At 42.2% G+C, this 27,301-nt stretch overlaps 1 protein-coding gene across 1 annotated transcript; it reads left to right on the top strand.

Moving 5' to 3' along the window:
• Nucleotides 1-602: 602 nt before the first annotated feature.
• Nucleotides 603-27,301, top strand: LOC147117192 (protein lifeguard 2). The gene is made up of 10 exons (XM_085987973.1): nt 603-1,049; nt 1,891-2,252; nt 5,318-5,396; nt 20,331-20,384; nt 20,468-20,558; nt 22,009-22,046; nt 22,153-22,240; nt 22,335-22,424; nt 23,957-24,004; nt 26,708-27,301. Exons 2-10 carry the CDS (start codon nt 1,916-1,918, stop codon nt 26,855-26,857), a joined length of 975 nt encoding a protein of 324 aa, XP_085844099.1. The 5' UTR covers nt 603-1,049; nt 1,891-1,915; the 3' UTR covers nt 26,858-27,301.

Here is a 27,301-nt window from a genome sequence, read left to right as displayed (position 1 = left end):
AAGATCAGCCATGATCTTATTGAATGGCGGAACAGGCTCAAAGGGCCGAATGGTCTACCCCTGCTCCTATTTCTTATGTTCTTATGTTCTTAGGCGATAAAGGCAGCTACAGGGACCACTTTTCTTATTGTGTTATCAGTTTTTAAAAAAATGGTTTAGTTTATGTCTGAGATAATAAAAGATGATCGCAAGGTAAGAGAACCCTGGTGGGTTCTATACAAGAGGTCAGATTGAGGTGCCTGGAAGCCCTAGAGTGTTAACACACTGCCTGGTACATTATTAAATCCTAAAACCAGAAGACTCCAGTAAGGCTGTCAAGAAGATTTGTTTCTTATTGGTTTTACCCAGCAGGCAATTTTAGTGAACCAGGCAAATTTATTCTGAGATTGCCTCCATCTGCACAAGATCTTTGCGTTTGGGAGCCAATGGCACCAACACTGCACTTACTCAATATAAAAGCAGCTATTGCTACATTAGCTGATCTATATTAGCAACTGATTAGCGCTCCTGGGCTAAGAAGGGTAAAGTCCGTCTGGATTCTTCATCCTGATCACTATTTGGTAACTCCTGCTGGGAAGTGCATTTGTGTGTGTAGATCAGGTGAAGACAGGACTTGAGCTTGGCTCTGATGCCCTCCACAGTCTAATAGCTCACCCATCTTTATTCTCTGGACTCGCACATGAAGATAGGTCATTTGGGAGAGGTACTACTGGACGAGCAGTGTTTGTGGAATTGTACATTAACAAAATTGAGAATTTTGAGAAGAGAGACAACAGAGGGGTGGGGGATCACCTAATCTTTTTCTCCCCTTTGTCAATAAAATAACTTCATGTCAAAAGTTACAGAGATACTTCACTGGAAATTTTTCCAACTGAAAGTTTCCAAGGAAGCCAAATGTAAATACAGCAGGAAGTGTGACTTTGAAACGCCAGATAAACGTCACAAAGAGCTATTGTAAACAAAAGGCGCTGGTTGTACTTTACACCAGTTGTTATCTGCAGGCAGTGTGCCCTATCTTTGCTTGAACAACCTTCTCTAACAGATCCACAGTAAGTACGGCCATTCTTACTTTATTAAAGAATCGCTTTCGGAAAATATCTGAATTGGAGTAAGCTGAAGCATGTAGTGATGTATGTTAGATTAGCAAGGCCATAAAAAAGCAAGCCAAGCACTAGGGTTTATTTCTAGAGGTATAGAATTGAAAAGTAGGGAAGTTATGCTAAACCTGTATTGAACCTTGGTTAGACCACACAGAGTACTGCGTACAGTCCTGGTCGCCATATTATAGGGTATGGAGCAGTGGAGAGGGTGCAGTGAAGATTTACAAGGATGATACCAGAAATGCGAGGGTATATATATCAGGAAATGGTGAACAGGCTGGGTCTCTTTTCTCTTGAAAAAAGAAGGCTGAGGGGTGATCTAATAGGTCTTTAAAATTATGAAAAATGTTGATAGAGTGGATACAGAAAGAATGTTTCCACTTGTGGGGAAGAGCATAACTAGAGGCCATCAATATAAGATAGTCACCAAGAAATCCAATAGGGAATTCAGAAGAAACTTCTTTGCCCAAAGAGTGGTGAGAATGTGGAACTCGCTACCACAGGGAGTGGTCGAAGCGAATAATGTAGATGCATTTAAGGGGAGGCTAGACAACCATATGAGGGAGAAGCGAATAGAGGGTTATGCGGATAGGTTTAGATGAGGAAAGACAGGAGGAGCATAAATGCCGGCATGGACTGGTTGGGCCGACTGGCCTGTTTCTGTGCCATATATCCTGTGTAATCCTATGTTGTAGCAGCTCATGTTCTAGTTCTCCTTCAAGAATTTAAAAAATATTTTCAGGAATATTATGACACGCAAATATATTAATTCAGATGATTCTTAATCTAGAGAAACAATACAGCAACTGTTGGAAATGGATAAGAGGTCGCGTGTGAATATAATGGAACAAGGTGTACCGGGATATGGAGAGTACCCTTATCCCCCAGGATACTCACTCCATCCAGGACCGCATTTGGGGCACTCTCAAGGCAGTCATCAGCAGAGCTACCCACCAGGCTACCCTTCTCAGGAATACCCAGCTCCAATATATCCACCCCAAGATGACTCAATTCAGGTGCACCCTCCAAATGAATCATATCAAGTCTTCACAGGGGCTCCTCCAGTATCACTAGACGACGCACCTCCGGAGTACCAAAATGAATTTGCCAATGAAACGGAAAAGAACTTCTCAGACAAAGTCATAAGGAGAGGTAAGACTGTCTCTTGGATCCTGGTGGATAAGGAATACAGTACTCAGTACAGCTAACAATGCCTGAGGCCACTATCAAGTGATGTGATTCAATCATCTAAACTGCTGTAAAACTTACAACTTTTGTTGTAAAAAATACAAATCTTCCAAAAATCACAAATGTTTTTAGATCCAGAAAATGACTACATTTGTACATAGAAACTGAAATACATCTTGAAATTGCTGATAATTTCAGGTGGAGTGTTAGGATGATCGTTTTGATTGTTACCTATTTGCAGGATTGATTTAACTTCATTTTCTACATAAATTAAAATATCAGTAACATTACAAAGTGCAAAGGTGTGAACGTAGTCACTCAGAAGCACAGTCTTTCAGTAGCAAATGTTCAGAATGTATTCTAGCCTTAACATTTTCTGGTGATTGACAGCAAATTGTTCCTCGGAAAACTTGCGTTCAAATCATAATTATTAATCCTTCGATGTGAACATTATTATGATGTAGATAGAATCAAAACTGAAAATAACCACCACATAAAATTAACATTATATATAATAATAAATAACAGATACTGTGGAGTGATTTTAACAAGATTTCAAAGCCTCTTTAGTTCTGCTCTTGACATTCTCAAAGCCTGCAAGTCACTCATAATCTTCTACCCCTGTAATTCCCCAGATACACTTAACCTCTGCACCCTCACGTCTGAAGACCTTGGACTCAAGCACACTTGGTACAGTGACTGGCCTGGCCATCTATTGCCAGATCTGGTTTGACCATTTCAAGAAATATCAGGTCTTGCTTTCCATGGCTTAGTCTTTTTATTACTTCAGAATCATACTTGAGGGTCTGACTAATTGCCTCCTTCAACCATTTAGTCCCACCCCCTTTATCTTCGATGCAAGAGCTTGAAGACTTTTTTGTCTCAAAGATCAAGACTGTCTGGGTGTCCACCTTCGCATCATTTCCTCCTCATTCTCTTTTGTCTCCTCTTAGTCTCCTCCCCATAATACTCCAATTCCCCTGTCTCCCCGTCTCCATCCAAACCTCACTAGGTTCATCTCCTGAATGAAATCCACCTCCTGCTTCCATGATTCCTCCTCGCCCAACTCCTGAACATTTAACTACCTCTCCTTGCCCCACTGCTCACCAACATCATAAATGGTTCCCTATGCTCAGAAAGAAAGAAAGGCTTGCATTTATATAGCGCCTTTCACGACCACCGGACATCTAAAAGCGCTTTACAGCCAATGAAGTACTTTTGGAGTGTAGTCACTTTTGTAATGTAGGAGATGCGGCAGCCAATTTGCGCACAGCAAGCTCCCACAAACAGCAATGTGATAATGACCAGATAATCTGTTTTTGTTATGTTGATTGAGGGATATATATTGGCCAGGACACCGGGGATAACTCCCCTGCTCTTCTTTGAAATAGTGCCACGGGATCTTGAGAGAGCAGACAGGGCCTCGGTTTAACGTCTCATCCGAAAGACGGCACCTCCGATAATGCAGAACTGCACTGGAGTGTCAGCCTAGATTTATGTGCTCAAGTCTCTGGAGTGGGACTTGAACCCACAACCTTCTGACTCAGAGGCAAGATTGCTACCCACTGAGATACAGCTGACACAGCTCAGGCATTGTTTCCTTCTCCTTCAAAAGTATATCTCACTTTTGAAAAGAAAAATCCTTGACCGCTCCATCCTTTCCAACCATCATACCATATCCAACTTCCCTTTCCTCTTCAAGGTCCTGTAACACATTACAACCCAGCTCCCAGGTCCTAGCTCACTTCTCCCAAAACTCTCTCATCGTCATCAGCCTCCTCATCATTTAACAAACAAACAACAACAATTTATTTAACATAAAAAAGATCCCAAGGCGCATCAGAGAAGTGTAATAAAAAAAAATTGGACGCTGAGCTAAAGAAGGAGGTAACAAGAGGCGTGACCAAAAGCTTGGTCAAAGAGATGAGTTTTAAGGAGGAGAGGGAGGTGGAAAGCCAGATGGTTTAGGGAAAGGATTCCAGACTTTGAGGCCTAGATGGCTGGAGGTCTGACTGCCAGTGTTGGGGTTAAGGAGGGGTGCACAAGGTCCCAGTCAGAGGAATGGAGAGCTTGGGACAATTGTAGGGCTAGAGAAGCTTACAGAGATGGGGAGGGCCAAAGCATAGGGGATTTAAACATAAGGATAAGAATTTAAAGTTTGAGGCTTTGGGAAACAACAGTGCTGGATCAGCAGGACTTGGTGCAGGATAGGATATAGGTAGCAGATTTTGGATGAGCTGAAGCTTATGGAGGATGGAAGATGGGAGGCTGGCAATAAGAGTATTGGAATAGTCGAGTCTGGAGGTGACAAAGGCATGGATGAGGGTTTCAGTGGCAGATGAACTGAGGTAGGGGAAGCGGGGACAGTTATACAAGTGGAAGTAGTTTGTGATGGAGGTTATGGGGTCAGAGGTTCAGCTGCGGGTCGAATAGAGTGCCAAGCTTGCAAGTAGTCTGGTTCAGCCTGAGACAGTGGCTGGGGAGAGGGATGGAAATGTTGGCAAGGGTACAGAATTTGTGACAGGAGCCGAAGACAATGATTTGGTCTTCCCAAAGTTTAACTGTAGAAAATTGTAGCTCATCCAAGACTGGATGTTACACAAGCAGTCTGACAGTACAGAGGCGGTAGAGGGGTCAAGAGAGGTGAGGGAAAGATAGAGCTGAGTTTCGTCAGCTTATGTGTGGAAGCTGACCCCACATCTGTGAATGATGTCGCCAAGGGGTTCCAGAAGTAACGGTGGAGGGTCGGGAAGAGAAGCCATTGCTGGAGAAGTTCTTGCTACGATCAGATAAGAATGGAACCAAGCAAGTGCAGTCCCACTGAACTGGACAACAGAGGAGAGGTGTTGCAGGAGGATGGTGTGGTCGACCGTGTCAGTGGTTGCAGATAGATTGAGGAGGGTCTGTGACACAGGGAGATGTGAGGTCTAAAGGAGAATTAAACAACTTACAAAAATAGAGATATCTTGAAAGAGCTTTTACTCTTTCTGACGAACACTAATATATGCTATCCTTTACTCTTTTCACAGCTTTCATTAGAAAAGTTTATCTCATTTTAATGGTTCAATTGTTAATCACCGTAGGAATAATCTGCATGTTTCTTTATTGGTAAGTATCTTTTTTATTTACAGAGATTTCAGTGTGTAAGAGGGGGCTATAATACCACTTATACAATGTAAAACAAGAATAATTTTGTTACAGAAGAGTTGATATAGTGCTGCCTCATTAGTGATAAACCCTGTTAAGAATTCTTTTTATCATCTCTCTGTGCAGTTGTGAAAGCATCTGATAACAGCTGGTGACTCCACTTCAAAATTCTTTGTAAGAGACATTGGGCTGGGTTTTCCTCCACAATGCCACCCAAAATCAGGTGGTATAGTGGTGGATAATCAAAGGAAATCAAGTGGGGAGGCCTTCCATCACATCTCAACCCATACTAGTGCCACTCTCAAACTTCCTCTCTTCACTGCCACAGGAAATTAGGCTGCCTGACCCCTGCTGCATGTAAATGATGGCAGGGATGTGGGGCTTGGGAGCCTGTCTGATTTCCCTGCCTTCTCCTGCTACAGCCATTGAACCAAGTGGTGGCAGGCACGTCAGTAGCAGAAGGCCTGCTAAAGCTGATTCATACAGTTGCTAAAAATAGTCTTAAGACAAATCAATTCCAAAAATAAACCTTCAGCAGAGAATATCAGATAGACAAGTGGAAGTATGATATCATATCTATTGCTGAAACATGGCTGAAAGAATGGCAGGAATGGCAGATCAACATTCTTGGTTACAGGGTATTCAGACGCGATAGAGAGGGGGCTTCAAAAGGCTTGTAATATTGGTTAAAGAAACAATTACAGCTGTGAGAAGGATGATATGTTAGAAGGATCATCAAATGAGGCCATATGGGTGGAACTGAAGAACAAAAAAGGAGCAAACAGTCAGAGGGAGATAGAAGAGCAAATATGGAGGCATATTTCTGAAAAGGGCAAAAACAATAGGGCAGTAATAGTAGGGGATTTCAACTACCCTAATATTAACTGGGATAGAATCAATGTAAAAGGTATAGAGGGCACAGAATTCTTAAAATCCATTCAGGAGAACCTTTTTAGACAGTACATAGCAAGCCCAACAAGAGAGGGAACGGTTCTGGACTTAGTTTTAGGGAATGAAGCTGGGAAGGTGGAAGAAGTATCAGTGGGAGAGCATTTTGGTGGTAGTGATCATAATTCAGTTAGATTTAGTGTAGTTATGGAAAAGGACAAAGATAGACCAGGAGTAAAAGTTCTCAATTGGGGAAAGGCCGATTTTACTAAGCTGAGATGTGATTTAGCAAAATTGGACTGGAAACAGCTACTTGAAGGTGTCAAGGGATACCTTCACACAGCTCTTCAAGTGTCAGAGCAGTGGGAGGCATTCAAGGAGGAGATAGTGAGGGTTCAGAGCAAATATGTTCCCACAAAGAAAAAGGGTGGGACTCCCAAATCTAGAGCCCCCTGGATGTCAAGGGGCATACAGGGTAGGATAAGGCAAAAAAGGGACGTTTATGTCAGATACCGGGAGTTAAATACTGCAGAAAGCCTAGAGGAGTATAGAAAGTGCAGGGGTGAAATTAAAAAGGAAATTAGGAAAGCAAAGAGAGGGCATGAAAAAATATTGGCAAGTAAAATCAAGGAAAACCCAAAGATGTCTTATAAATACATAAAGAGCAAAAGGATAACCAAAGAAAGAGTAGGGCCTATTAGAGACCAAAAAGGTAACCTGTGTGTTGAGGCAGAAAACGTGGGTATAGTATTTAATGAATAAGTCATTTTCGGTCTTGAGGGACTGCCTAAGAAGGAGAACTTTGCATCTGATTTCACAAATAAGAGGGATGATGCAGACATTGTAGTTAAGGAGGAGGAGTGTGAAATATTAGATGAGATAAACATAGTGAAAGAGGATATATTCAGGGGTTTAGTATAGAAACATAGAAACATAGAAGATAGGAGCAGGAGTAGGCCATTCGGCCCTTCGAGCCTGCTCCGCCATTCAATGAGATCATGGCTGATCATCCAAATTCAGTACCCTGTCCCTGCCTTCTCCCCATATCCCTTGATCCCTTTAGCCTTAAGAAATATATCCAACTCTTTTTTGAATATATTTAATGAACTGGCCTCCACCGCCCTCTGTGGCAGGGAATTCCACAGGTTCACCACTCTCTGGGTGAAGAAATTCCTCCTCATTTCAGTCCTGAATGGCTTACCCCTTATCCTTAGACTATGACCCCTGGTTCTGGACTCCCCGGCCATCATAAACATCCTTCCTGCATCTAGTCTGTCCAGGCCTGACAGAATTTTATAGGTTTCGATGAGATCCCCTTTCAATCTTCTAAACTCCAGTGAGTATAAGCCCAATCGACACAATCTCTCCTCATACGTCATTCCTGCCATCCCAGGTATCAGCCTGGTGAATCTTCGCTGCACTCCTTCCATGGCAAGAACGTCCTTCCTCAGGTAAGGTGACCAAAACTGCACACAATACTCAAGGTGCGGTCTCACCAAGGCCCTGTACAACTGTAGCAAGACATCCTTGTTCCTGTACTCGAACCCTCTTGCTACGAAGGCCAACATACCATTTGCCTTCTTAACCGCCTGCTGCACCTGCATGCTTACCTTCAGCGACTGGTGCACAAGAACACCCAGGTCTCTTTGCACTTCCCCTTCTCCCAATCTATTGCCATTCAAATAATAATCTGCCTTCCTGTTTTTGCCACCAAAGTGGATAACCTCGCATTTATCCACATTATAGTGCATTTGCCATGTTTCTGCCCAATCACCCAATCTGTCCAAATCGTACTGGAGCTTCACGACATCCTCCTCACAGCTTACCCTCCCACCCAGCTTTGTGTCGTCTGCAAATTTGGAGATATTACATCCAATTCCCTCGTCCAGATCATTAATATATATTGTGAACAGCTGGGGTCCTAGGACCGATCCTTGCGGTACCCCACTAGTCATTGCCTGCCACTCGGAAAATGACCCGTTTATTCCAACTCTTGGCTTTCTGTCCGCCAACCAGTTCTCTATCCAAGTCAATACCTTGCCCCCAATCCCATGTGCCTTAATTTTGCACGCTAATCTCTTATGTGGGACCTTATCGAAAGCCTTCTGAAAGTCCAAATACACCACATCCACTGGTTCTCCCTTATCTATTTTACCAGTTACATCCTCAAAACATTCCAGTAGATTAGTCAAGCATGATTTACCTTTTGTAAATCCATGTTGACTTTGTCCAATCCTGTCACTGCTTATCAAGTGCTCTGCTATTACATCTTTTATAACAGATTCTAGCATTTTCCCCACTACCGATGTCAGGCTTACCGGTCTATAATTCCCCGCTTTTTCTCTACCACCTTTTTTGAATAGTGGGGTAACATTAGCTACCCTCCAATCCATGGGTACTGTTCCAGAGTCTATTGAGTTCTGGAAGATGACCAGCAATGCATCTACTATTTCTAGGGCCACTTCCTTAAGTACCCTGGGATGTAGATTATCAGGCCCTGGGGATTTATCGGCCTTCAATCCCATCAATTTTCCTAACACCATTTCCCTACAAATACTGATTTCTTTCAGTTCCACCCTTTCATCAGGCCCTATGTTCCCCGGCATCTCTGGGAGGTTATTTGTGTCCTCCTTTGTGAAGACAGAACCAAAGTATGAATTTAGTTGGTCTGCCATTTCTTTGTTTCCCATTATAAATTCCCCTGATTCTGACTGCAAGGGACCTATGCTTGACTTCACCAATCTTTTTCTCTTCACATATCTATAAAAGCTTTTACAGTCAATTTTTATGTTCCCTGAAAGCTTACTCTCATATTCTATTTTCCCTTTCTTAATTAATTCCTTTGTCCTCCTTTGTTGAATCCTAAACTGCTCCCAATCCTTAGGATTATTGCTTTTTCTGGCCAATTTATATGTCATCTCCTTGGATCTTATGCTATCCCTAATTTCCCTTGTTAGCCACGGTTGAGTCACCTTTTTTGTTTTATTTTTATGCCAAACTGGGATGAACAAATTCTGTAGCTCATCCATTCGGCCTTTGAATGTTTGCCATTGCCTATCCACCGTCAACCCTTTGAGTGCCATTCCCCAATCAATCCTACCCAACTTGCTCCTCAGACCATCGTAGTTTCCTTTATTTAAATTGAGGACCCTAGTCTCTGAGTCAACTACTTAATTCTCCATCTTAATGAAGAATTCGATCATATTATGATCGCTCCAACCCAAGGGGCCTCGTACAACAAGATTGCTAATTAATCCTTTCTCGTTACATAATACCCAGTCTAAGATGGCCTGATCTCTGGTTGGTTCCTCGACATCTTTGAAAGTGGATAAGTCACCAGGCCCAGATGAAATGTATCCCAGGCTGTTAATAGAAACAAGGGAGGAAATAGCAGAGGCTCTCACCATCATTTTCCAATCCTCTCTAACTACAGGTGTAGTGCCGGAGGACTGGAGGAATGCTAACATTGTACCGTTGTTTAAAAAGGGCGAAAGAGATAGACCGAGTAATTACAGGTCAGTCAGCCTAACTTCAATGGCGGGCAAATTAGTGGAAGAAATCCTGAGTGACAGTATTAATCGTCATTTAGAAAGGCATGAATTAATCAAGGGCACCCAGCATGGATTTGTTAAGGGAAGGTTGTGTCTGACTAACTTGATTGAACTTTTTGAGGAGATAACAAGGAGGTTTGATAAGGATAGCGTGTTTGAAATAGTGTATATGGATTTTAGCAAGGCTTTTAACAAGGTCCCACATGGCAGACTGGTCAGAAAAGTAAAAGCCCATGGGATCCAAAGGAAAATGGCAAGTTGGATCCAAAATTGGCTCAGTGACAGGAAGCAAAGGGAAATGGTCGACAGGTGTTTTTGTGACTGGAAGGCTGTTTCCAGTGGGGTTCCGTAGGGCTCAGTACTAGGTTCCTTGCTTTTTGTGGTTTATGTCAATGATTTAGACTTCAGTGTAGGGGACATGATTAAGAAGTTTGCAGATGAGCCAAAAAGTGGCCATGTGACTGATAGTGAGGAGGAAAGCTGTAGACTGCAGGAGGATATCAATGGACTGGTCAGGTGGGCAGAAAAGTGGCAAATGGAATTCAATCTGGAGAAGTGTGAGGTAATGCATTTGGGGAGGGCTGACAAGGCAAGGGAATACTCAATAGGATACTGAGAAGTGTAGAGGAACAGAGGGACCTTGGAGTGCATGTCCACAGATCCCTGAAGGTAGCAGGACAGGTAGATAAGGTGGTTAGGAAGGCATACGGGATACTTACCTTTATTAGCTGAGCCATTGAATATAAGAGCAGGGAGGTTATGCTTGAACTGTATAAAACACTAATTAGGCCACAGCTAGAGTACTGCGTACGGTTCTGGTCACCACATTACAGGAAAGATTGCACTCGAGAGGGTACAGAGGAGATTTATGAGGATGTTTCCAAAAGTGTCCCAGGTTTGATCCCAGGTTTGTGCTGAGTTATTTAATTTCAGCCAGAGTACTGATAGGACCACTCCAATTGCCCTCCTCACCCCTCGATTAGGGACGGGAAAATCGAACAGGATTCTCACTCGTGATTGCAATCCAGAGACTCCTGCTGGAAGTGTGTGTGTTTGTGTGGATTGAGCTTATTTGTGATGGTCATTGCAACCAAATAGCTTGTTGGCATTCATGGGCATAGGTTTGTATACAAAACATAAATAATGGTGAATATGTATTTTGCAAGGATGCACCAATGGTATTGGTTCATTTTTGATTCAAAAACTAAGGGAAAAACAGCTCAGTGTGTGTCTGGGTGCTGTGACTCTGCATCATGATGTCCCTGTACACCAGTTGTTCTCAGAGTCACCAACCAACACACAGGGACATCATGACACAGTTTCATTTGCATAGATGCATTTCTTTGAGCTGTCTCTTTTCCTCAGTTTCAGTATTGGCAATCCGTTGATCTCTCCAACAGAAACATGATTTATTTAGGATCAGAGTTTAGAGTTAGGGTTAGATTTAGAGTTAAGTCTAGAGCTAGGTTTAGAGTTAGGGTTAGTTTTAGAGTTAGGGCTAAAGCTAGGGTTTGTTTTAGATTCAGGGTTAGATTCAGTTTTAGGGTTAGAGTCCAGGTCAGCACCGAATATTGTTGGCTCCAGTTAAAAAAAGCCCTAACTTGAGAAGCTTAACTTCTCAAGTCCCTTTTTATAACTGCAACCCTCATCCACTAGCATCTAGTAAATCCATGCTGCAACTTTTGATTGCTTTTATATCTTTCTCTTAATAGGTGCCTAAAATTTGACACAACAACAACTTGCATTTATATAGCACCTTTAACGTAGTAAAATGTCTCAAGGCACTTCACAGGAGTGTTATAAAACAAAATTTGACACCGAGCCACATAATAAGGAGACATTTGGACATAGGTTTTAAGGAGCATCTGAAAGGAGGAGAGAGATGTAGAGAAGCAGGGAGGTTCAGCAAGGGAATTCCAAAGCTTATGGCCTAGGACAGATGAAGGCACGATTGCCATTGGTGGGGCAAAGGAAATCGGGATGCACAAGAGGCCAGAATTGGAAGAACGGAGAGTTCTCAGAGGGTTGGAGGGCTGGAGGAGGTTACAGAGATAGGGCGGGGCGAAGCCATGGAGGGATTTGAACACAAGGATGAGAATTTTAAATTTGAGGTGTTTCCAGACCGGGAACCAGTGTAGGTCAGCGAGCACGGGGTGATGGGTGAACGGGACATGGTGCAATTTAGGTAATGGGTATCAGAGTTTTGGATGATCTCAAGCTTATGGAGTACACACAGTACTCCAAATGTGGCCTAAGGTCTTGTAGGAGTTACTACCTTCTTCCTTTTGTAATCCACGTTTCTAGATAAAAAATTACAGATTCTATTTGTCATTTTATTGCCTTATCTAGTTGCATCATCATTATCATTCCTGGGCAGACCAAACTTTAAATGATGTTTTCCTGAGCACACAAGGTATCTGTGGTACCTAAAAGCTCTGCAAACGTTATAGGTAAATGATATGTGGATAAATATAGTCTTCATGTAAAACTTCACCTTCCTTTCCACCTGTGACAGTTGATTAATTATCTGAAGAAGCATGATGTTGAATTGAGCAAGCTTGACACAGGAACTAAGTCTTTAACTGAATGATTTACTCATACATGTAAAAAGGAAAAAAAAGATGGTAGCATCCTTGGTGACTGAGCTAAATAAATGAGCAGTCAGTGCTCTCATCAGAAGACTATCAAACAGCTGGGAAAAATTAAATGCAAAGAGTGCGAAATGTGTTGAAAGCAATGACTCCCTCACAGGGGTCCACTTCCCCTTTAATGACAGGTCATTGCACTGATTCTGTGACTCACGGGAATCTGATACGGACAGTGTTTATTAAAGGAGGAGAAATAAAAATTGGTCATTTTAAATTGGTCATGGTAATTAGTGAGCTGCAATTTGTCATGTGCACATGCCACTCCTTATACAACCCTTAATCAGTGGGATGTTGGTAGTAAACTATTACTCAATGCTGTGGACCTGCTGGATAGCTTGCTTTTGCCAAATAGATTTAGTCATGACTGCAATAACAACAGAAAATGCTGGACACACTCAGCAGGTCAGGTAGCATCGAGGAGAGAGAAACAGAGTCAACGTTTCGGGTCGAGGACCCTTCGTCAGAACTTCGTCATGACTGCACCTGTGTAAAAAGCAAAGAGCGTCAATCAGTGGAAATATTTTTAAATTGTTACGTAATTGGTTGACCGAAAGAACCCAGAGGGTAGTGGTACAGGGATTGTTATTAACCTAGGAGAATGTTACCAGTGGGGTCCCACAGGGGTCTGTTTTGGGACCTCTTTCATTTAATGGCCCGGAATTTGCAGTCGGGATGACAGCGAGCTGGCAGCGTTAACCGTCATTCCACCTTTGAAACTGACTGCAACTTCAGGATTTGGTGCAAGTGGATGCGGAAATCCCGAAATTGCAGTCTGTCAATGACAGCTCCGAAACAGGCTGCACTGTGCGCCACCAGCTCGCCCTAGCCCCGCCCCCCGAGCTGGCAATCTGTGTAATCCCGTAAATCATTGAAACTGACGAAAACTTCAGCTCTTCTGCAGTAATTACGTTGTTAAATTCCCCACTAAAGGTTAGACCCAAAGGGATTAGGTGTGACTGGGTTTTAATAGCATATTGACTGCTAAACAAATGTTAAGGGCCTGGAAACTAATTTTAATTTTGTGCAATGTCAAATTTAAATTTTTAAGAAACTTTTCAAAAATGTTTTTATTTTTTTTTTAAGTTTGTCCATCTTTATTTCAGGTTTGCCTTTTCCCCATGTGAGGACCCCAATCTTTCTTTTTGCTCTCCCTAACTATTTTTAAAATGTTAGAATTTTAAGAACTTACTCACTTCCTTGTTCGCTGTCTGTGAGAATTCTGCCTTTTGATTGGCTGCTTAGACAGCCTGTTGACGTCACAGCAGTTTCAACAAAGGACCCCCCACTACAGTCTGTTGAATTGAAAGTCGGAAAACCCGAACTTCTCGACACAGGGATTGTGAGATCCTCCTGCGGAGCCAGCAGCGAACACCTTCACTTCACTGCTGACCAAACAATTCCAGGCCAAAATCTTTATAAGTGATCTGGAACGAGGAGTCACAATGGTGACGTGATGATGCAAAGCTAATGAAGGTGGTACACTCCAAAGCTGAACCAGATAAGCTACAGTTAGATTTGAATATAGTTGGGAATTGGGCAGACAGTTGGCAGATGGTAGAGAAATGCAAACTGCTTCACATGGGACCAAAAATTCATGAAGGGACTACTAATTAAATGAAAATAAAATAATCTGCATGGAAAATGAAAGAGATCTGGAGGTCCTGACTAACAATAAATTGAAGCTGTTGCAACAATACTCAGTGGCAGTGACTAAAGCAAATCAGAGTTGGGCTGTATTAAAAGGTCAATATTGAGCCCAAATAGTGTGGTAATCCTGCCACTTTATAAATCACTGGTGTGGCTGCACTTAGAATAGTGTGTCCAGGTCTGGTCACCACAGTACAGAAAGGTTATTGCAGCTATTGAAAGGATACGGAAGAGGGCATCCTGAATAATTGAGAGGATGGAGGGATTGGATTATGAGGAATAATGATGTAAATCAGGCATGTTTTCACTGGAACAGAGAAGGTTGAATTCATTAACTATATTCAAGAAGGAGTTAGATATATTAAGGCTAAAGGGATCAAGGGATATGGGGAGAAAGCAGGGACAAGGTACTGAATTTGGATGATCAGCCATGATCTCATTGAATGGCGGAGCAGGCTAGAGGGGCCGAATGGCCTGCTCCTGCTCCTATCTTCTATGTTTCTATGTGATATATTCCTGTTTTTAAGATTCTAAAGGGATTAGATAATATAGACCATGACAAGCTATTTCACCTTGTCCGGAACAGTAGAACTATAGGACACTGCCTGCACTTGAAGGGGAGTATATTCAAAACTAATCTGTGAAAAGAATATTTCAGTGCGTGAGTGGTCAATCCTAGGGAGACAATGGAAGCAATTAGTATTGATTCATTCAAATGCAAACTAGATAAGACTTCTTTCATAAAATAACATTTTGGAATACAATCTGAGTATTTTGAGACACATCGGGCAGGATTTTCCCTGCGGAGGCGGGATGGCGGCGGGAGAGCTGGCTGGCACGTTCCGGTCCCGGTCCCGCTCCCGTCTGCAGCTACTCTCTGAAAATGATTTTCTGTAGATTGGCCTTATTGTTCCCGGCCAATTAATAGGAAGCGGATCTGATGACATCATTTGATGACGCATCATCAGCCAGTTTTCTTAAAGGGACCACGGCCACATTGATTTTGACAGTTGTGCTGTCAGTGTTGTGCAGCATTGAGGTGTTGCAAACACTGATAAGCACTGAACAAAGGTGCACATCTGCACCCAGGCTCACACGACTCCCCCCATATGCTGAAGAGGTGACTAAAGTAGTAGACAGGGGAATGTCTATGGATGTTATTTATATGGACTTCCAGAAGGCATTTGATAAAACCCCTCATAAGAGACTTTTAGCTAAAGTTGAAGCGCATGTAATTGAGGGCAAATTATTGACCTGGTTAGGAGATTGACTGAGCAGCAGGAGACAGAGAGTAGGGATAATGGGCAGGTACTCTAATTGGCAAGATGTGACTAGTGGCATCCACAGGGATTTTGTTGGGGCCTCAACTATTCACTATTTATTAATTACTTAGATCATGGGATAGAGAGCCACACATCCAAGTTTGCTGATCACACAAAGATAGGCGGCATTGTAAGCAGTGTCGATGGAAGCATAAAATTACAAACAGATGTTAATAGATTAAGTGAATGGGCAAAACTGTGGCAAATAGATTCAATATAGGCAAGTGTGATGCCATCCACTTTGGACCTAAAAAGGATAGATCAGAGTACTTTCTAAATGGTGAAAAGCTAGAATCAGTGGAAGTCCAAAGAGACTTAGGGGCCCATGTACATAGATCATTAAAATGTTATGGACAGGTACGAAAAATAATCAAGAAGGCGAATCTGAGATTGATAGATTTCTGTTTACCAAAGGTATTAAGGGATATGGGGCAAAAGCAGGTATATGGAGTTAGGTCACAGATCAGCCATGATCTCATTGAATGGTGGAACAGGCTCGAGGGGCTAAATGACCTACTCCTGTTTCTATGTTTCCAAACCTCTCCACCACAGGGGTTTTCCTCATGTCATTTCTGGGTCTGTTTAGACTAATTGATAAAGATTATTCACTATGATTAGTCAACAACTCCAATATCATTGCATAATGCAGCTACCATGGTGATAGAAGGCGAACTAGATGGACCGTGGTCTTTTTTCGTCTAGCAATTCCTATGTTACTAATGACAATGAATGACTGAGAATCAATAAAAGAGAAATGTACTCCTGTTAAAAATTCTGCCATGGCTGCTCCAATGGCTTGAGGTAAAGTCCCTGTCTGGAAGCTATACAGACCACATAGCTCCCATGTTTGAGCCCCATTCCAGGAAGAATTAGTTGGGGCAGTAGTTTGGATACCACAATTGGTCTCCATGCTCCTTGGTTAGGAGTGGAAAATCTGCCAGGGTTCATATTTGTCTGGTTTTTCCACTCCTGCTAATTTTACTAATAGGTCTGTGAGTCCAATGTATTAGGAGATTAAAACCTTAGTAATTAATTAAGAAATACAAGATTTAGCTTCTGTCTTATCTTATCGATATATCAATCATATATCACATGTTCACAGTAATTTATATCAGGTCTGCTCGCTGGATAGAACCTCAAACGCCTGAGATTGATCTTATATCAGGTCTGCTCGCTGGATAGAACCTCAAACGCCTGAGATTGATCTTTAGTGTCCAAAGTACAAGCTGCATTATCTTCACCAGGCTGCATCCCGTTCTTATACTCTGTAGTGATCCATCTATGTCACCTGACTTTTCCTTGTCTCCTGGCCTGCTTCTGACGGGAAGCTAGGAAAGGACAGCTGGAACCTTTCTAATCTGATTTACAAGGACACATTCCTTAGTGGCTAACAGCCATTCAGTTGCTTTACTTCAGTAATTTTCTCATTATCCCTAAACTAACTTGCCTACTGTTAATTATGTTATTTCTTATGGTTTCACAATCATAGGTATAAACATCACACATTATAATTTAATCTTCTAATCTATTTGATTACTCCGTCTTAAGTTTATATTGTGGTTAATATCAGACAAAGTCCTGTTCTGCCTGCTTATCTCATTAAAGGTTTCAGTTTGCTGACTGTGAGGGATGCCTTATCAGTGTTGCCTTGGTGACCTGTCTGCAGTGAGGCTCATGATCTAACTTAAAGCTAGCTTTCTCTTTCCCACAATATCAGCCATTTTATTTTAATATCTCTAAAAAAAAACTCACACTACTCCTGATCACTATACAGTGACCTATAAGAATACTGGGATCGATAGCCTGACAAGTCTGTTCATCAAGGGAACCAGTTGAATCCTTAACCTTTTCACCTTCACTCCTTGTTAAGGAATCATCTGCAGTTTACCACCCAGTCAATGCCTCGGAGTTAATGATACTAAAATTGGGCTCGCCAAATTGTCTTCCATTAACCAGTTCAGATTATATTTGTATCTACAGTACCAATCTCCCATCAGGCTCTGCACAAGCTACTGAGTGAATGAATTAACCCTTTCTTGCCAATTATCAAAATAAAAGTCAGCGCTAAAATTTGTTTATTAACCGTAGAATCATAAATTTAACATTGAGTATGCGCATATTTAGTAGATAGGATTAAATGATTAAATAAATCATAGAGATTACATAGGTAATTCAGTTATGTCATAGTTTGTCAGCATTAACTGCTAGCTGATTATAAATTTACATTTGAAATCAATGGGGGCGATTTTGTCAATTGGGGCGCATTGGAGACGGGTCTGCTGCTTGTCGGGTTTTAGTCCTGCCTCCATCGACTTGTGGCCAACTCACGCTATTTTCTCTTGACTGACCTTGTTAAGCCCAGTGGGCTTAGCAGGCCAATTAAGGGGAAGCCGGTTACAGAGAACATCAGAGTATGACGTTTCATCTGTCAAAAATTTTTGACAGATGAATTGTCATCATTCTACAGCTCTGTGAAGCTGTCAAACAATTACATTCTCTATAGTTTGATGAGTTCTTGTATTCAAGACTCATCAAACCTCTTTCTTTAGCAGAAATTAGATGGTTGTCGCATCAGAGAATGCAGCAGCCATCTATTATCTCTACCGGTGAGGTGTGAGACTCTCTGTATCCCCAACAGTTGAAGCCTGCAGGAAGAAACGAAGGTAAGTAAACATTTTCTATCACTTCCACTCACCTCACACATTTACCTCTCCACACTTGCACCCATCAATTACCTTCACAGTGCACTTTTGCACCCCTCCGACCCCCGCAGACTCACTGCTCGCCTCGGTGACCCTGGCGGGGTTTCCCTACGTCGGAAAGCCCGCGCCTCTGTTGGGAAAATGGGGATAATCCTCTTAACTGCTTGTTAACTACCTGTTAACAGGCAGTTAAGTGACTGTAATCCCCTTCCCGCCTCCAGGAGACGGGACCTGGCGCGGGTCAGCTACCCGTCCTCCTGGGAAGATGGCACAGAGGCGGGGGGCACCCGCCCCCAGATTCTGCCATTTTCCCGGCAGTCCTGCCTCCATACCTGTCTCCCCAGGGCTGGCAAGATCGCGCCCCTTGTCTGTGATTGATACAAATTTCTGAGATTTAGGATTAGACTCCTTAGAAAGCTGACAAGTTAACAGCATTCATGAACTATTCTGTTGAATAGATTAAAGTCTACGTGCTTGTAGTTAGCAATGTTTCCAGAACTCATACAACCTCATCCATATGTGCCCGTGTGGATGAGCTGGTATCCCCGCCCTCCCTTGGGAGGAGGTGACAGCCTCTGAGATGTCAAAGTGATGAACCTCCATCTGTAGAGGCTCCCCCTGTTCCTCCTGGATCCTCTGCTCTTGGATAAACTTACCCTTGGCGCTGGTAGCTGTATCTGGACTAGCTGTCTTAAATCTCACCTCCCTTGATCTCAGGGAAATTTCTGTATCCAGGTAACACACTTATATCTGACTGGTATAGTCATGCAACCTTAACTTCAGTAACCTCTCTGTCAAAGATGCACCCTTCTCCATAAATTACAGACAGGTCTTTCTACATATATTAGACAAAGAACTCCTACACCCGCTACTACAAAGACTACTAAAATAACTAGATCTAAACTAAGGACTTAAAATTGAGGAATTTAGTATCAAAAACACCATCTTATATATCCTTAATTTCTAAATAAACCACCCCAGTACTATTGACCAATGATTGACAAATGTATTAGAAATGTTCAGCCCTTTTGGTGTCAATCACCTCACACAGCCATGTTGGTACCGTGATGACATCCAAATCAACAAAGCACCGACACCGAGACATGGTGGGTCATTCACTTACTCCCTAGCTTCTCGGGTCTTTGCTCACTAAGTGTCTCACACAGATAAAGTATGGCGCTGTTATGTCCGCCTTAATGAGCTGTCGCTGGGCCTGTGGTCTTCATGGCTTGATAGCTATCCCTGGTAAGGAATGTTTTGTTTGTACGAGCCTTCATGGTTTAATTTGCATAGCCCTTTCCTTTCCCGGCATTTAGTCTGACTACTGACTCCATTTTGAAGACACATTTTAGGCAATTCTTAAAGCATTTATTGTACTGACCCCTACTGCAAATGTGCAGGTGTCTGTGCATACACGCTAGATGAGGACAGGATCAAGCTGCAATGTCCGCAGTCAGAAAGCCTGCCTGCACTCGTTATCAAGGGCATTTGGGCAAGGTACCAGAGACTGCCTGCCACCTGTAGAACTGTACCCTAGTTAGAGACCTTCAGGAGAAATGTTGCCATCATTTATGAAATGTGTGCCAATGAACTTGTAGTGACAAAGCATTTAATTTTTGGAACGTTGGAGCCTGTTGCGCTTTGCCAGTTTTTCATGTCTCCCTTTCTTCCTACTTATTCCCAACCTCTTTAAGCTATTCACAATCTCTCTATGTTTCGTGTATGTTTTTTATTTATTTGATTTCTCACGCCTCCTATTGTCTCATGCAACTATAACTTCTGCCATTTAACCGTCTCGTTCTCCATTTAAGCACTTTTCAGGTTATTCTATATATTGCGCCTGCGTGTATCTGTTTGCCCTCATCTCTCTCGTTGTTCTTTTCCTTTTTGAAAACAGTTCTGTTGAAGGGTCCACACCTGAAACATGAACTTGTCTGTTCTCTCCACAGCTGCTGTCTAACCTGCTGAGTGTTTCCAGCACTTTCTATTTTTGTTTCATTTTTGGTTCTGTGTTGCGGGATGGTGCTGCGCTACGACATTAATTATTTCAAATAAGTAATTATATTTGCAGCACACATTTCACAAAAAAAGCCTTGAACAATCTATTCATTAAATATCTCCTTGTTTTATTTACTAGGAATACCTTGAACTTATGGGTAACCAAAACTTACTGGTTTACATACGCTTTGTTGTAAGTATTTTTTAACAAGTTCTGTCAGTTACTTTGCTGCTTATTTTCAGTATCCCTAAATTGCCTCTCTCTCTCTGTTGCAGTCCTGCCATCTTCATTTTAATCATTGTCTTGTCTTGCTGTGATGGCGTGCGACGTAAAGCTCCATGGAACTTCATACTTCTTTTATTATTTGTAAGTTATTGTACCAAATAGTTACTTTTAGTATTGCACTTGGTGAAATATTACTTTAGTCTCTCTGTAGTCCGTTATAGGACAAGCTTCCTAGCCATGCAGTTAGGTGTTTGAGTCGCAAGGCTGCCTGTCTGCTCAATCCATCTCCAGCAGTTGGAATGAGTTTCTTTGGGTGGTTCAAGGTTGAGCACATCACTGTAATGTATGTCTTGCCTGCTAAAAAAAAAAATCCTGAGGGACAACAGATGAAAACTAGTTTGCAGCCTGGGTTGATAGTGGCTGCACAATTGAGGGAAATGAATTACAACAGGTACAAATCTAATGATGTACTATTAGATTTGCCCCATTTCCCACCATTCTTTGTGATTCTTTGTGCAGAGACTGTGGGGGTGATTTTGCCAACGGGAAGCTTTTGGAGGCGGGACTCCGACTTGTCGGGTTTCAGTCCCGCCTCCAACAACTTCTGGCCAACCCACACTATTTTCCCTTGATTGACCTTGTTAAGCCCGCCCAGCAGACTTAGCGGGCCAATTAAGGGAAAGCCGGTTGCAGAGAATGTCAACGTATGACGTTTCATCTGTCAAAAAATTTTGACAGATGAATTGTCATTGTTTGACAGCTCTGTGAAGCTGTCAAACAGTGAAATTCTCTGTAGTTTGATGAGGTCTTGAATTCAAGACCTCAACAAACTTCTTTCTTTTACAGAAATGAGATAGTTGTTGCATCTGAGAATGCAACGGCCACCTGTCATCCCCAAAGCGGAGGTGCGAGACTCTCCGCGCACACACCGACTGAAGGCTGCAGGAAGAAACAAAGGTAAGTACACTTTGAATAACACTTTGCACTTACCTCAGATACTCACCTCTCCACACTTGCACCCATCACTTACCTTCACAGCACACTTTTGCACCCCCGACCCCCGCAGACCCAGTACTCGCCTCGCTGACCTGGTGGGTTTCGGAGCCTTCGGGAAGCCCGCACTTGTGAGGGCAAAATGGGGATAATCCTATTTTCTGCCTGTTAACTACCTGTTAACAGGCAGTTAATAGAGTTTAATCCCTTCCCGTCTCCAAGGAGATGAGACCCGGCGCGGAATGGCTACCCGCCTCCTGGCAAGATGGCATGGAGGCGGGTTGGGTTGGTTTGGGCACTCGCCCCCAAATTCTGCCATTTTCCCAGCAGTCACACCTCCATACCTGCCTCCCCAGGGCTGGCAAAATCAGCCTATGTGAATGTGGGATCTGCATTCAAATCCAGCCATCTGGTGAGCGATCTCATCCAGTTCCTAATGGTCCACGTTACAAAACTGCCTATCATTTGGCACAGGTATGGATTAAACTGCCAGTTTCAGTGCCCATAAGATTAGCTGGTTGATGTCCCTCAGGAGACATAAACATTCGTTTTGATTTAAAACTTTTATTAAATGATATTAAATCCCTTTCCCCAACAGACTGTTCTGGAAGGTTTGCTGTTGGGAGCTGTTTCAGTGTAAGTTTTTGTTTTGCTTGAATTACATCTTTTACACAACATTAAACAAACACTTGGATGTAATTTTAACTTGAAACATTTAAATAATGACTCTTTTGTTTCTCAGATCTTATAAGGCTGATGCAGTGATGTGGGCTGTTGGTGCGACTGCATTTGTGTCAGTTGGACTGACACTCTTTGCCCTGCAAACCAAGGTATGGTTTACAATACTGCACCAGGTTTTCCTAGTACTAAATTGCTCATTGCTGAAATCTGAATAGTTGTGTATAATACATGTTTTGTTTTCAGTGGGACTTCACCATGAGAAGTGGAATTTTATTCGTGGCACTACTGACTTTACTAGCTTTTGGACTTCTGTCTGCCATAATACGATCATTTGTAAGTCCTTTTTTAAGCCTTGTGATTAAGTTGTGAAGTTCAATTTTATAAACTGTAAAATTATGTCTTTGACAATTTCTTGTAGAGAGATAAATAAGACAAATGTAATAATTAAGTCCAGTGTTCATATAGACACACTCTTCTTTGCTATTAAAGTTTTATTCTGAGGGGAATCTAGAGTTACATGTTGTAGAAAACCATGCTAAAGTGACATTATCCAGTTATATGGTCACCAGGGACCAATCATATTCCAATATTCAATTCCATGAAAATATATTAGCTAGCCATGTTGGAATTACACCTATTTTGCATTATATTTTGCTATTTAATCTCCCCCTCATTTGCATTATTTTAAAATTATTTGTTTGCCCCCATCTATCTTAAAATTATTTGACTTTATCTCTGCCGGTTTCCATTCCGCTCTGCCCTTTGTTTGCTTCCCAGCCCCTTTCACCCACATGACCTCACACTCCATGCCAAAGATTTTTGCCGCACATATATTTTATAAAACACCTCTGTGTTTTCTCAATTAAAAATACTAAAGTAAAATGAGTGGTATGCTAATCTCTGTGGTCAGCAGTTGGGGACAGGACTGGCCTAACAAGGAGTGGTTCTATAAAGTACTCAGTCCAGCTCACTTTAACTTCTGTTCGAAGGAATCTGGACTGGACCGAATAGGAAGATGGGCTATGGAATGGTAGAGGAATTTTATATGATAACAGTAATGTACATCAGAACAGGAAACATTTATATGCTAAATAGCTGACTGTTCATTAATAAAGGCGGAAAAGGAACAGGATTTGAGTTTGATTATTGGCTATTCTATGAAAGTATCCAATCAATATGCGGTTATCAACAAAGCTAATGAAGTACTAGTATAGGAGGTAATTTGATTATATGTCAAAATGGGTTATTGCAGCCCAATATAACTCATTGGACAGACTGTATTTAGAATATTGTGTGCAATTTTCAGCAGGCTACCTTCAAAAATACATTGGGGAGGTTTCAGAGAAATGCAAAAAGGATTCTGGAACGTAAGGTCCAGAGATATGGAGTTAGGCTCACACAACTAAATTATCATCGGAGAAAATATTATGAAGGGAGATGTTTAGCCTTTTAAAATATTGAGAAATTATTAATGTAGATATAAGCAGGAAATTTGATAAAGACAGTAAGCAGAAAACCAGAACACACAGGTTTAAAATTGATAAATCTGAAGCTAAATTACAGATTAGCGAGTAATTTTTACCAGTTTTTTGCCGACCAGGAGCACATATCAGGAAGTTGAACATAGAGGTCAGTGGGTCCCAACATTTTTTCATCCATCACTAATTATGTGGGGCCCATTGACCTCTGCAACCAAATTTCCTCACTGGCAGTGCAAAGTTGCAAAATTACCCATTAGAAGAACCCCCACCTCCATTATTGGATTTGTGCAGTATCTCTGACCAAAAAATAGTGAGCTATGAATGATTATATTTAGAGTTCGCCCATCAATTTGAATTTAAATTGATCTTATTTTTTTCCTACAGTGGCTCAATATAGTTTATGCCTCCTTAGGAACATTGATCTTTTCTATTGTAAGTATTATTATCATTTTGTCTCTTCACAGTCATCTATGAGTTATGTAGGTTTTCCTCATAAATGTGGCTTCTGTCCTGCGCACGTTGTCGATAGAAAGTTGTAGCTAAGGCTTATACTGTCAGTGTTGCTGCATTTGCCTTAGCTATGCTTATTTCTAGTTCCCACCCTCTGGCTGCCTTTTTCACATTTTTGGCGGCTCCTGCATTCCTCCCTGTGGTTTCCCTCACCTTCCTCCCTACAAGGTTTGTTAGAGCGTCTTGATCTTACTTATTTCTTTTGGTATTGTCCTATCAAACCGTTTAGGATTATGGGGTAAAAATTGGGTAGCGTCAAAGCGCATATTAAAGGGGAGGGGCCTGGCGCAGCACTTCCCGGCGCCCAGCTGGGCCACCAGGGATCGGGAGTGTCGGCAAACAAGCGCGACACTCAAGAGGAGTGCCGGGCTCACGGAGAGCAGCCGGCACCCCGCAGGGGGGCTTCACAGGGGCTGGGAACAGCAACGGGGGCAGGTGCTGGCAGGCAACCAGCAACAAAAATGGCCACCCGCCGCCTCCCCTTTAACTAGTGCCGTCCTGGCTGCAGGTAGGCCCCCCTGACCCCGGCGGACATAGTGTCCGGCGGTAAGTCGGGGGGGCGCCACCCAATATCATCATCGCCGGCGGCGCAGCGCCGTGCTAACGGTTAGCGCCGCCACTAACCTCACACTGAATTTCGTGGGAGGTGTTAGCGCCCAGGCGCTAGTTGATTTGTGCCCCATTAGCGCTCTCTTAGGGCGCTAATGGGAGGCGCAAATCAACCGAATTTAGCCGCCTATGTTTCTTTACTCGACACTTAAGCCGGAATTTTGCCAGCCCTCAGAGTGCGGGATTGGAGGCAGGAACGCTGTCATAATAGCAAAGATTGACAGCGGGTAGGAAACCCGCTGTCAACCCACCTCCAATCAATCTTCCCAAGTGTCGGGTCCCTGACTTGCGCCTAGCAGTGGGAAGAGGATTATAGCCACTTACCTGCCTGTTAACAGATACTTGATACTTGTTAACCGGCTCTTTTTCAATTTTGCCGCTTCTGCCTCGGGTTTCCCAATGTCCAGACACCACGCTAGGTAACTGTGGCGTGTTGTGAGTCTGCTGTAATGTTTCTGCATTGGTGACAGCTGCAGAAATGGTGTGAAGGATCCAATGGTGCACTGGTGAGTTTCAGAGGTGAGAAAATATTCGGAAAATAATTTTTAATGTATTTGCACTTTTCTGTAGGTAACAAGTTTTGAATTGGCTATCTAGTCCCACCTCATTGGGAGGACCTCTCTCACCAGTGACTGATCGCTTCTGTAACCTCACCTGTAGCTGCCATCTGTTCTAGCCTAAGGAGGGAGTCATTGGATCACCTGGGTAAAAGAGCTCACCTTTGTACAGTGATTGTCAGTGTTTGCAGCACCTCAATGCTGTCAAACACTGAGAAATGAGCTGTCAAAGAAATATTGTGTGTGGTCCCTTTAAGAAAACCAGCAGATAATGCATCATCAAATGACGTCATCTGACCGGTTTCCTCTTAATTGTCCGGCAAGCCCACAGGGCGGTCTTAACAAGGCCAATCGACATAAAATCACGTCTGTGGACTGGATGCAGTTGGGGGTGGGACTGGAACCTGGAAACTGGAAACCAGCTGACCCGCTCCCAAGCCGCATCCATTTGCAAAATCGCAGCCTTAGTCCTTGGAATGTACTTATTTTATATGCTTAGTAGTATGCCCTTAAAGGTCCTCAATTGAATTTTCTTGAGTACTACTCTCTAGTCAAATTGATTAAGCTCTTTTTTGTATTTGTTCATGTCCCATCCCTAATTGCCCTTGAGAAGGTGGTGATGAGCTGCCTTATTTGTAGCGGTTTGGTACAACTGAGTGGCTTGTTAGGCCATTTCAGAGGGCGGTTAAGAGTCAACCACATTGCTGTGGGTCTGGAGTCACATATAGGCCAGACCAGGTAAGGATGGCAGATTTCCTTCCCTAAAGGACATTAGTGAACCAGATGGGTTTTTACGACAATCCGGTAGTTTCATGGTCACCATTACTGATACTAACTTTTTAATTCCAGATTTATTTAATTAATTGAATTTAAATTCCCCATCTAATTTGATTTGAACTCATGTCTCCGGATCATTAGTCCAGGCCTCTGAATTACTAGTCCAGCAACATAACCACTATACTACCGTACCCCTTCCCTCATTGTCTTCAGTTGGCCCTTTTAAAGATGCTGTCCTTTGGATGAAATGTTAAATACAAGTTTTGTCTGCTTCATCAAGTGGATGTTAAAGATCCCATGGAACTATTTGAAGAACAGCAGAGAATTCCTCCAGTGTCCTGTCCAGCATTCCTCCCTCAATTAAAATCATTAAAGAAGGGGCTAACTGGTCATTCATCGCCACTGCGTTGGTGGGATAATGTTTGTGTAGAATGGCTATCATGTTGGTCTATATAACAGTCACAGCACTCCAAAAGTAATTGATAAGTTGCTATATAAATGCTATTTCCTGTATATTACTTAAAAAGACACAGCGGGGCTGAAATTCTGCAGAGGGTTCCATCGATCTCTTGCAGTAACTCCAGTGGGAGATTGGTAGAACCCCTGCTGATTTTCTTTTAACCCATCACTTTTAACATATTTTAACTATGAACATAAACTTTTTTTTGTATTTCCTTTTTAGTACCTGGTGGTTGACACTCAATTAATGCTGGGAGGAAAGCACAGATACAGTCTGAACCCTGAGGAGTATATATTTGCAGCACTGAATCTCTACCTTGACATCATAAATCTCTTCCTTTTCATACTCCAGATTATTGGCCTGAGTCGTTAGGAAGTGAAACAGAATGCGTTAAGCACATATCACATCATCAGTGAATGATTCAAATGCGTGTGATTATTTATAACTGATGCATTTTTATAGAAGCCCTTTTCTTCAGAAAACAAAGACTCAGTCAAATGGATGATGAGAAAAAGAACAACAAATATTTAAAATGTAATTTTTTTTCTTACTGGACCAATGCTAATGGGTAACAGTTTTAAATGTCACATAAATTATGATTAATAACTTACAGCAATGTAAAACCATTATTAAAATTCCACAAAACAGATAAAGATGTAAAAGGAATATAAAAGGTAGAAACACAAGCTAAAAGGTATAGTTTTATTACTCCTTTCATTGTCTTAATACAATACATTAGTGTTGTTCATTCCACCGTGTCTACTGTGTTACAGATTAGTAAAAACTGTACAATAGTAAATTTGAAAATTAGAAGTG

This window comes from Somniosus microcephalus, chromosome 5 (genome assembly GCF_052327205.1).
Source record: "Somniosus microcephalus isolate GS21.2 chromosome 5, FLI_Smic_1.0, whole genome shotgun sequence".
NCBI classification, from domain to species: domain Eukaryota; kingdom Metazoa; phylum Chordata; class Chondrichthyes; order Squaliformes; family Somniosidae; genus Somniosus; species Somniosus microcephalus.
This window is presented reverse-complemented; position numbering and strand designations above follow the sequence as displayed.

What these genes read in the sequence shown, in the direction of transcription:
- LOC147117192 (XM_085987973.1), top strand. Translation starts at nt 1,916, where the DNA reads ATGGATAAGAGGTCGCGTGTGAATATAATGGAACAAGGTGTACCGGGA. An exon ending in TGGTTTACATACGCTTTGTT is followed by an intron (nt 20,385 to 20,467) that starts GTAAGTATTTTT and finishes TCTCTGTTGCAG; the next exon opens with TCCTGCCATCTTCATTTTAA. An exon ending in TCATACTTCTTTTATTATTT is followed by an intron (nt 20,559 to 22,008) that starts GTAAGTTATTGT and finishes TTTCCCCAACAG; the next exon opens with ACTGTTCTGGAAGGTTTGCT.